Source organism: Delphinus delphis, chromosome 17 (assembly GCF_949987515.2).
Source record: "Delphinus delphis chromosome 17, mDelDel1.2, whole genome shotgun sequence".
NCBI classification, from domain to species: Eukaryota; Metazoa; Chordata; class Mammalia; order Artiodactyla; family Delphinidae; genus Delphinus; species Delphinus delphis.
Window position 1 is genome coordinate 64777546 of NC_082699.1, and position 12119 is coordinate 64789664.

The 12119-nt window shown below is 35.6% G+C and overlaps 1 protein-coding gene across 3 annotated transcripts in view; it reads right to left on the reverse strand.

Annotated features, from left to right (window-relative positions):
- Positions 1-12119, reverse strand: part of ATAD2 (ATPase family AAA domain containing 2) — a 71783-nt gene that overhangs the window by 17358 nt on the left and 42306 nt on the right. For all 3 annotated transcript variants that reach the window (XM_059995151.1, XM_059995153.1, XM_059995152.1), the window contains exons 11-18: positions 10469-10643; positions 9501-9589; positions 4895-5054; positions 3936-4026; positions 2566-2880; positions 2090-2222; positions 1555-1741; positions 300-485 (exon numbers count right to left, since the gene is read on the reverse strand). In XM_059995151.1, coding sequence (XP_059851134.1) covers positions 300-485; positions 1555-1741; positions 2090-2222; positions 2566-2880; positions 3936-4026; positions 4895-5054; positions 9501-9589; positions 10469-10643 — 1336 coding nt within the window. The remainder of the gene's footprint in view (positions 1-299; positions 486-1554; positions 1742-2089; positions 2223-2565; positions 2881-3935; positions 4027-4894; positions 5055-9500; positions 9590-10468; positions 10644-12119) is intronic.

Genomic DNA, 12119 nt, shown 5'->3' on the forward strand with positions numbered 1-12119 from the left:
GAAATAAGACTTATGTATTAAAAAACACATAAGATATATAAAGTAAGTTACAGAATAGTATGCATCATATTCCATTTAGAGAAAAAAAATTTACAATATGGTCTTACAATATACATACACATATACATATACCATCCTGCCCAACAAGCACATGTATCAAATAGCTAACAATGGTATCTTTAATAGGAAAACTTTTCCTTATAATTTTATTCACCTCTGTAGCACTTGGAATTTTTTCCATAAATTCTTATTACTTAAGTATATCTCTTTTTAAAATATAATAATTTCTCCCAAATTACCTCTTCTGGTAGAGTGGAATGGGGTTTGTCAGAAGTTGCAAGTAGTAAAACTGGAGCAAAAGAAGGAATATTCTGTAATAATGTGGTAAATGTGGCTTTAAGTGTTGGTCCAACTATTTCCCACCACAAGTGAATATGAGGAATATACACTATACTTGGTGCTGTTTTCTTAGCTTCATGAATCATCTAGTAGAGAGAGAAAAAAATTACATTCAATTAGAGAGTCAGCACATTAGTTATATGCTTTATTAATCTGGAACAATGTTTAATTTCCCGGAATTGTCATATAAAACCCTCAAGTTTTAAAAATGCTTCCCCAATCCCACAATCTTGTTTTTAAATGTTTTATAAAAGTCTCATTTTTAGGGCTTGGCTTCTCTGGTGGTGCAGTGGTTGAGAGTCTGCCTGCTGAGGCAGGGGACACGGGTTCGTGCCCCGGACCGGGAAGATCCGGCCACAACAGTGAGAGGCCCGCGTACCACACACACAAAAAAAGTCTCGTTTTTAGAAAAACATAATTGCTTCAAGCAATTAGAAAACAGCTCAAGAAATCTAGAAGACTTTTCTGTTATGGCAACCAAGGTTAAATATAAAAATACAAGTATAAAACACTTTTACATTTAAAAAATTTTAATATAACAAAAACAGAAGCAGCAAGGTTCATATGGTTTTTGGAAACAATCAACCCCTACAGATTTTTAGGAATACTTCATACAGTATAGTTTCTACCATCATGTCAACTGTAACAACAAAAAATTTTCTAATATTTTAACTTTAAAAAAAAATCAATTAGCTGGCATCTTTTATCTTTTCAAACATCATTTCATTTAGTTTTAGGGAATTTACACACACACAAAAAATATATATATACTAATTTTCAAGGGAAATGTACCTACTCAAATGAAGAAAATTAAAATTTTATTTTGCATAGCCGTCACTTTTAAGTATTTTACTCATTTCTCACAACAGCCATACAAGGTAAGGACTATTATCATCTCCATTTTGCAAATGGGGAAAATGGGGCAGAGAGATCTAATAACTTTTCTAAGTCACATAGCAAGTAAGTGGTGGAAAAGGGATTTAAACTCACACTCTTCAATAACTAAGCACTTACGCATAGTTCTATTTTGAAAACCTGAAGTTAGAAATCAGAAAGACAAAAAACACAGTACAAAAAGAACGAGGCAATTCTAGATTTTGTCTTTGGAAGACTACTTTGACTTACAACTTATGTGTCTGGGCAACAATGAATTACCTGGGCACATGTTTCTTCAGGAGATGTAGCACTGACTCCAAAAAGAACAGGAATGTCTAATGTGTACACTGCAAATTTTTCCAAAGCATGGATGACAGCTGGTGCTAAATGAGAACCTTGCCCAAATCCTGGTTCTCCTACTATCAATATTCTTGGTCGAAAAGACATAGGTTGATAACAAGTATTTCTGAAAGAAATGAGTAATAACCTATGATTTAGGGAAAAAAAGTTTAAATTTCCCTCCCAATTACCAACTATGAACTTTAGAAGTCAAAAGTTTTGACAATATGGCCAGTCATAACATCATGGTTCATATGGTTTTTGGAAAGAATCAACCCCTACAGATTTTTAGGAATACTTCATACAGTATAGTTTCTACCATCATGACAACTGTAACAACAAAAAATTTTCTAATATTTTAACTTTTTAAAAAAGTCAATTGGCTGGCATCTTTTATCTTTTCAAACGTCATTTCATTTAGTTTTAGGGAATTTACACAAGAAAAAAAATATATTAATTTTCAAGGGAAGTGTACCTATTCAAATGAAGAAAATTAACATTTTCTTTTCCCTTATTAAAGGATTTTTGAGAAAGTCCATTTTCATATACTGAAGGAACATCGTCATCACTGTATGCCAAGTCACTTTCTAAAAGAGGACAAGAAATATCTATAAAGTAAACAAAAAAAGTGTGCATTAGTAACTTTTCTGAATTACAAAGTAAATCTTCATGTAATGCCTCAGTTAGCAAACCAAGGAACTTCAATGACATTTTTTTAAGAATCAAAAATGTTTGTGTAGATATAAATAACAAGTAAATTAAAATAATGCATTCCAAACTTAGATTAAGTCTAGGGCAATCCGTGAAGTAAATTTCTTTCAAATATCTAGGCAAAGCATGGCCAAATTCCTTTCAAGAGGCTCTTTTATAAAGAAACATTACTGTACAGGGATGTACAAAACATTTAGTTTTACAGATTATGAAAACTAAATGGTCAATCAAGTTTCATACCTGAGTCTAATGCCTTTTTAGTTCCGATTTCCACATGTGGAAATACTCTCTGCAGAGCTTCTAAGATCTTGTCAACTGTGCTTTGCAGGAGTGGTTTCACAATGGCGGACAGTGCCTGCCCAGGTGATGTCACAGCTCTTCGGGAGGCTGGTATCATCTTTTGCATAGCTACTTCGAAGTCTTTAGCTGAGATATTAATTGAAGAGAGATCCAACTGTAGTTTCTCACTGGTGGTATAGATCTGTGGGTAGCGTCGACGCAGAGCACACAGAGCAGCCTCAGAACATATTGACTTAATATCTGCACCACAGTATCCTATCCAAGGCAACCAAAAAACATTTTTTTAAGTAAACCACCGCTCTATTAGCTTGACCATGGTTAAAAGAAAATTAAAAATCAGCCTAGCAATATAGTAGTAAAATATTTAGGAGTAATAAGGCTAAAATGTCTCTCATTCCCCCAAGTGAACTTACATGGTTGATAATAACCCTTAACAAATCAATCAACTTTTGAGAGTGAAATATGCAGGCATGAAGTAGAGCACAAGGGTCAAGAGCACGACTTTTGAAATCAATCAGGTTCAAATTCCAGTTTGTCATTTACTAGACGTGTGATCTTTAGAGATTTATGCTCTCTTTATTCATTTATGCTCTCTCAGCCATTTCTACATCTGTAAAATGGGGATAAAGCTACCTACTTCGCAGGACTGATGTAAGAATTACCTGAAATAATATATGTAGAATGCTTAATAGGATAATTAGAAAAATGTGAACAGTTAGTAAAAGATCTAACTTCATTCTGATATTCCCTGACAGTCAAAATATCAATTACCTCTATATAATATCTAGGACTTTATACGAAGAAAACAGGACTTCCCTGGTGGCGCAGTGGTTAAGAATCCGCCTGCCAATGCAGGGGACACGGGCTCGAGCCCCAGTCCAGGAAGATCCCACATGCCGCGGAGCAACTACGCCTGTGCGCCACAACTACTGATCCTGCGCTCTAGAGCCTGTGAGCCACAACTACTGAGCCCATGCACCACAACTACTGAAAGCCTGCACACTCGCACGCCGCAACTATTGAGCCCGCACGCCTAGAGCCCGTGCTCTGCAACAAGAGAAGCCACTGCAATGAGAAGTCCGTGCACCGCAACAAAGAGTAGCCCCAGCTCATTGCAGCTAGAGAAAGACCCCGCACAGCAATGAAGACCCAACGCGGCCAAAAGAAAAAAAAAAGAAAACATGCCGGCAACTATAAATAAGAAACAAATATAATTTGCATTTCTTTAAACATAACCTTGGCAAAACTACAACTTATTCCATCTTTGAAATGCATGTAATATTTCTTTTAATGCTTAAAGCAATGTTTACCAGCACAGTTTTCCGCTAGTTCTTCTAGAAATATGTCCAGTGGTTTAGGATTCCAATCCCTTGTGTGAATCTTTAGAATTTCTTTTCGAGCCTACAAATAAAAACAGTTAAATTTTTATTATTCAGATTAATTTCAATTTAGAATAATTTATCTAAAATTTTAAAGATTTTAATACCTAATATAAACAGAAATATGAAACAGTAAAAATGAAAAAAAAAGATGTATTTGTAAGAGCTTGAGGATTTTATGTTAAACAGATCTACATTTATAGCTCAAGTTCTAGTCATCATAAATGTGAATGAGAGATATTAAGAAACTACTGGACTATTGTTTATTCTGGTACATATTAAGAACTGTTTTTAAGAGTACTGACAGCTCTACCCATATTTTCTTACTTGGTTCTCAAAATATTAGGCAGCTTTAAAATAACTGCATAGGATTATATGGTTGTATCTGTGAAAAAAGCCAAGGCTAATGAATTGGCTAAGGATTGACTGTTAGGCCACGTGTTCTGAATCAAAATAAAGCTGTATAATTAACATGCAAATGTTGTGCTCAAATTGAAAGAATTTTAAGAGTATTTCTAGGGAGGCACTATTTTATTACAAAAAAAAAAAAAGAGGGGGGTGGGGTGGGGAGTTCCCTGGCTGTCCAGTGGTTAGGACTTGGCACTCTCACTGCTGTGGCCTGGGTTCATCCCTGGTCGGGGAACTAGGATCCCACAAGCCGCGGGAACCAAAAAAAAAAAAAAAAAAAAAAGAATAAAAATTTATCCAAGTTATTTTCTTTAAATAAAATAATGCCTCCCTAAAAATACATACATACATGTTTGAATGTTAATCATACAACTTCGCTTCAGAACATACAAAACTCAATCTTCAATTTTTCGCTATACCAAGACTTGTTCATGATAAAGGCAATCAACTTTGTCAAAATTTGAGTGATGTTAAATTCTTACATCTTTATCAGGTAGGCTAAAAAGGAATTCTCTGTCAAAACGACCAGGCCTTCGTAAAGCAGGATCGATAGAATCCAGTCTGTTGGTAGCACCAATGATGACAATTTCTCCTCTGCTGTCCAATCCATCCATAAGAGCTAGCAGGGTGGAAACAATTGAACTAAATTTAAAAATAAGAGAGAAGAGATTAATTGTATGGAAGCTGAACACATCATTTCTTTTTTTTGCTAAGATTTAATACATTAAATGTGTGACTGAATTTTCTCAGAGCATTCCACTACTTTCAATAAGCTTTTTAAAAAGAAAATCTGTAAAATAACATACTACATGGCACATAGACATTTAAAGTCAATGGAAAACACAGTTTTTAGAATGCTACAAATGGATCCTGGAAGCCATTTCATAAAGCATAATTTCACATAGGAACTTTAGAGTTCTCAAACAGGGATACAACATCAAAAAAATACAAGTACTAGGCCGACAAACAGAAAGTAAAAATAATAAAATGGTTCATTGTGTACACATTATCAAAGGACCCCAAAATAAAAAAGAATATACATAAAGCATAAAAACATAGGATTTGGACTTCCCTGCTGGCACAGTGGTTAAGAACCCCCCTGCCAATGCAGGGGACACAGGTTCAATCCCTGGTCCGGGAAGATCCCACATGCTGCGGAGCAACTAAGCCCGTGCGCCACAGCTACTGAGCCTGAGCTCTACAGCCCGTGAGCCACAACTACTGAGCCCACGTGCCACAGCTACTGAAGCCTGTGTGCCTAGAGCCCGTGCTCCACAAGAGAAGCCACTGCAATGAGAAGCCCGCACACCGCAACAAAGAGTAGCCCCCACTCGCCGCAACTAGAGAAAGCCCATGCGCAGCAATGAAGACCCAACACAGCCAAAAATAAATAAATAAATAAATAAAATAAATTAATTAATTTTTTTAAAAAAGAGTTTTAATTACATTTTAAACTTTTCATTATGGAGAGAGAATAGTAAAACAGTCTCCACATCTTCATCACTCAGTTTCAACAATTATCAGTATTCCTTTTTTGTCTTCACCCAATAGCTTTAAAAAAAACCAACCAAACAAAAAAATCTCAGGTCATTTAACCCATAAATATTTCATGTTAAGTGCTTCACATATGTATTTCTGAGGATAAGGACTTTTAAAAACTCCCACAATACTATGACACCAATGTAAATGACACTAATTCCAATTTCCCTGATCGTCTCAAAATATCTTTTTACATTTGGTTTGTTCAAGCCAAGATCTACACACATTGCACTTGGTCAAACAACCCTCAAATCCATAACAGTTCCCCATCACCCTTCCCTCACTTTTTTTTTCTTCCTCCATGCCATTTATTTTTTGAAGAAACTGGTTCATTTGTTTTGTAGAATTTCCCTCCCACATCTGGATTGAGCTGATTGCTTCCTGATAGGCTCATTTAACTTGTCCTTTAGCTTTCATATTTCCTGTAAACTGGTAGTTACATCTACAAGCTTAATAAATATAGATTAAACTATTTGGGATAGCACATTTCACAGGAAGATACCATGTATTTCCTACTGTATACATCAGGAGGCAAGCGATACCATATTTTCATTTTTAAGATCAGTAGGTTGGGTTTAGTTGAGGTGTTATCAGCTTACTCCACTCATCATAAACTTTACTATTAACCTTTTCAACTTATCTGCTTTCATAGCAGCCACCGATAACTATTGCTTAGATTAAGGTTTCTCAATCTTGGCACCATTGACATTTTGGGCCAGATAATTCTTTGTTGTGGAGAGCTGTCCTGTCCACTGTAGGATATTTAACAGCATCCATGGTTTTCACCCACTTGAAGCCAGTAGAGCACTCCCCCCTCCCAGTTGTGACAATCAAAAATATATCCAGACGTGTCCCCTGGGGGGCAAAATCACTCCCAGTTGAAAACCATAGTTCTTGATCCACTATTTCATAAGGGGTTGCAAAATGGTTATTTTTCTAATTCAATAATTTCCTTTGCGTTTATTAAATGTGATTTTTCTATAGAGAACAAAGTTCTCTTTATCATTATTATTAAATTACTCTGAATCAGGGTTACAGGACAGGAAAAAGAAATGCTTGATTCATTCTCTTCATCAATTTTCAGAGTAATGAGTCACTGTCTTAGCAACCTTTGGAGTGACCAGTTAAGTTCTTTTTTTAAAGAGATCATTAAAAACTGATTTCTGTGTACTTGATACACTTCAATATACTGAGTCTCTTAAATATGTGTATACATATTTAAGAGACTCAGTATACTGGGTCTCAAACTGTCCCGTCTTTGGCCAATGGAAACCCCTTCAAACTGGCTATGTCACTCTGATGTGACCCCAGTAGTCTTTGATTGCTTCTTCACTTCCAGGAATTACAGTATGTTCCAGGCTTGTCTTGCTATTTCCCATCTCAGTTCTGCCTAACACCTCCTCTACTAAAGAATCCTAGTATTTAGAGATCACACTCTGATTACTAAGGGTATGAATTGCCACTGGACTGTGATTGTTTCTAGGCCTTTTTAGTGTCCAGAGATAGGAATCATTTTTTTCTTTAAAAATAAAATTCATCGTAAGTTCATACTGGTATTTCTAATTCAAGTAAAGATTTGAGGGTTTTTTTTTTTTTTTTTTTTTTTTTTTTTGCAGTACGTGGGCCTCTCACTGCTGTGGCCTCTCCCGTTGCGGAGCACAGGCTCCGGACCCGCAGGCCCAGAGGCCATGGCTCACGGGCCCAGCCGCTCCGCACCATGCGGGGTCCTCCCGGACCAGGGCACGAACCCGTGTCCCCTGCATCGGCAGGCGGACTCTCAACCACTGTGCCACCAGGGAAGCCCGATTTGAGGGTTTTAATTTAATTTACTTTATATTTGTATCCTCTTTTCTTAGGCTAAAAATCTTATTTTCTAATGCATTCACATACTTACTTATTTGCATTATCCTACAATTATTACCAACAATAAGATAAAGAGGATAGTTTAATCATGTTCAATGTGCTAACTTCTAAAAAAGCTGAATTTGGACTTCCCTAGTGGTGCAGTGGTCCACCTGCCAGTGCAGGGGACATAGGTTCGAGCCCTGGTCCAGGAAGATCCCACATGCCGCGGAGCAACTAAGCCTGTGAGCCACAACTACTGAAGCCCGCGCACCTAGAGCCCGTGCTCCTCAACAAGAGAAGCCGCCGCAATGAGAAGCCCACGCAACACAATGAAAAGCAGCCCCTGAGCGCCGCAACTAGAGAAAGCCCGCGCGCAGCAACGAATACCCACACAGCCAAAAATAAAAAATATAAATAAATAAATAAATTTGTAAAAAAAAAGAAAAAGATTTACTCCCTTAAAGTAAATAAATAAATAAGCTTAATTTAACAAAAATGTTTTTCTCTCAGATTTTTTAAGTCTTTGGAAAAAACAAAAAACTAAAGTTCTCTTAAAAATATATATTTGAAATGATAAGTGCTTGCTAAAATTATTCTATATTTCTTGTTAAAATTTCTCTAATCCCTTTTAGAACTGTTCCAAAATACAGTAAGTACTCAATTACTTGATTGCAAAGTGATGGTCGTATTATTAAATATATTTTTCCCTATCAACACAATGAATACAGTATGGCTGATAATGAAATGTGTCATATATATAAAAAGTGTGTATGATTATTGGTAGGGTATGTGCACACACAACTATTTTTACCATATAGGAGTAAACATTTTAATTTACTCAGAACAAATAAAATTTTATAGTATCAAGTCAAAGAAGGGGACCAGAATATAGTAAATGTTGTTAGGTGTTAGAAAAGCCAAAACCTACCTATCACTCATAATTTTATGTCTCGTTTCTCTTTTATATTATCTACAATGACAAACAATACTGGCATAATGAAAGCATGCAAACATTTGCTTTTGGGTACCCAAATTAATTAAATAATTGCATTTAAAAAGAAGCTGTGAAAAACTGAAGATGAACTAGGACTAAAATGAATTTAGATTCAGGTTGAGTCAGTGGTACTAGTGAAAACTGCTCCCTTGGGTAAGCAATTATCACAGGGGAGATGCAACTTTCCCATTCTGAAAATCAGGAAGTTGGGCTAGTACTAGGGTAAAAAAAAAAAAAGCATCTGAATTAGTTGGCAACACCTAAAAGATATTTAACGCAAAAATCTGAATATAAAATTGAGGAAAGAAAATTTATTTTTCAAGTCTGAGTCAGCTTTTGCACTTCAGTAATAGGCTGGAGCTAAAAACAATTGGCCACGCTCTTCATGATTGGACACTCAGCCACATTTCCCAGACCCACCCTTATCACTGGCCTGCCTCACTCATTTTATTTGCCTTACCTCACTGGCCAATGGGCATTTAGGTCTGTATCACAAGTTAAATCTATAACCAATACTGTGCTTGAGAACACCCTACCCTTTAGAACAAGTTCACTTTTTCTTTTTCTTCTGTACTACACATTGGTTTCTACTACCAAACAACACTGGTTTATAAACATTCTTTCACCATCTAACATTCTATCCCTCATGCAACATCAATACTGCTCAGAATATAGGAAGAAAGGCAGAAGTACCATCAAGCAAGTTTTACCTGTGAATTTGATCTTGCCTGCTTGATCGTACTGGAGCCAGACCATCGATTTCATCAAAGAAAATAATTGATGGGCGCATCTGATAGGCCTAGGAAGCAAGTCCAGTGATTGCATGTTATCATGAAAAACTTCAAATACATAGACTTAGTATAAAGCATTTTAATCCATTTTCATTCCTATTTGCTTATAAGAAGTTTTTAAAAATATAAACTCAAGAACTATGTTTTAATGATTCAGACACAATAAATTATAAGAGCATACAACTTAAGTTTATTTGCATTTTCAGCTGGAAACATTCAATATACTCCACTGGTTATATCCCTCAGATTTCATACAGCTACAATTATTGGGACACAAAAAATATCTACTGAAGACCAACTGTCGAAACAAGACAAAGAATAGAAGACAGTGACATAGCTTTCCTCCATGTCAGGAGGAAAAAAACATTTATTTAATAAGATGCCATAGTTTAAAATCTATTTCAGTAAAGTTAAAACAAAAAAACCTCAGTGAATTCTACAAAGAGATATAAAAGCATTTGCAACAATATGCCTCAGTAGCTAAGAATGCTATTATCTCACAACTTACTGTCAATACAATTGGGATATGAAACTGAAAGCCACTCTAGGGCAGAGCTAATCTTCAGCTCGTATACTGAAACATAACTCACTACTGTCGTCTCTTTTAAGAGTGAGACTAACACTCTGTCTCTAGTCTTTAGATATGAGACCTAAGACTCCAGAGAACTTAGACCCAATTATTCCTTCCTCTTTTTACTATAAAACTGTTCATCATACGTTGGTGTAATCATGACACGACAAAGGAAAATAATCTAGGAAGAGTATATATTTGGTATAATTATTATGAGTTTATTTCTATGAAAAGTGATCAAATGCAAGGTTTATCCAATCCTTATACTTAATCTACACTGATTACAGATCTATACAGGTAAATTTTAATATCATACCTGATCAAATAGCAATCGCAGCTGTCTTTCAGATTCTCCTACCCACTTACTCAGACCATCAGCACCTTTCCTCATGAAAAATGCTACTCTTTTATCCCCTTGACTGCATTCATTGGCAAGTGCTCTAGCAACCAGAGTTTTTCCAGTTCCAGGTGGACCATAAAACAAGCAACCCCTGTAAAAGAATAAGTATTATTTTAGTACTATACTGAAAAACAGACCAAACAAAAACTTAGAAACCAATTTCATGGATACATTTAATGAATAAGAATGTAATTAAGACAAGTGAAATATCATTTCAATCCACAAAGCACAACTTAAAACCTAGGAATTAATATTCATACTATAAAATTAATATTGAAACTAAATAAAACCCTTTATGTGAAACATATTTTCTTTCATTCATTCATCATGCTCATCATATTATCTTATCTTGCATAAAAGTTATGATTGAAAAGACCTGACTGTTTAATTTTATAACATATCAGGGGAAAGAACAGCAGATTTCACGTATAATCTTTGGTCTGAGCACCAGTAACATAACAGCAAAAGTTTTGCAAGAAAACAGTGGGAATGGACACAAGAGAAAATAAGATAAAAGAAGAGAGAACTTGAAGTAGTGGCTGGGTGACAGGGACTAGGACAACACAAAGAATTCAAGATAATTTTTGGTGACATCACTGCACTGTCATAGGGTAATGTACAGCTTTTTCACATATTTCCAAAGTTATTCATTGTTCTCAGGACAGAATTCTGAGAAAATGGGTTATATTCATAATCTTACTAGAAATGATCATCAAATAACTGCTCTTGAAAAGAAAAGTTAAGGAAGATCCCAGAAAAACAGAAATGACAAAATAAGAATGGCAAAAAAAAAAAAAAAATCACAAGTGATGGATAAAATCTATTCAAAGTCAAGAAAAAAATAAAAGAAAAATAAGGGAATTCCCTGGCAGTCCAGTGTTTAGGACTTGGTGCTTGCACTGCCAGGGCGCGGGTTCAATCCCTGGTCAGGGAACTAGTATCCCACAAGCCACGCATTGCAGCCAAAAGAAATAAAAAATAATAAGAAATGAATATAATCAAATGCAAATGGTAAAAAAACAAAGCAATTGTTAAGAAAACAATCAGACAAGTGAAATAAACCAGTGATTTCAATGTACAAAAGTCAAGACAGAAACAGATTTTTAAAAATATATCTATTTTTGGGCTTCCCTGGTGGTGCAGTGGTTGAGAGTCTGCCTGCCTATGCAGGGGACGTGGGTTCGTGCCCCGGTCCAGGAGGATCCCACATGCTGCAAGGCAGCTGGGCCCGTAAGCCATGGCCACTGAGCCTGCATGTCCGGAGCCTCTGCTCTGCAGCGGGAGAGGCCACAGTGGTGAGAGGCCCGCATACCGTAAAAAAAAAAAAAAAAAAAAAAATATATATATATATATATATATATATATTTTTTTTTTAATATATCTCACAGTAATCTTATTTGTAAGGTGGTATCTTAAAGAAAAAACTTAATGATTCCCATAAAGAGGAAGCAATGAGATGTTCATGATATTGACATCTGTGATAATGAAAACAGGAGAAAACAAAATAGCCAGAAATAGCAGAATCAATTAAATAAAATGTGATACATCCACAAAATGGAATATTATT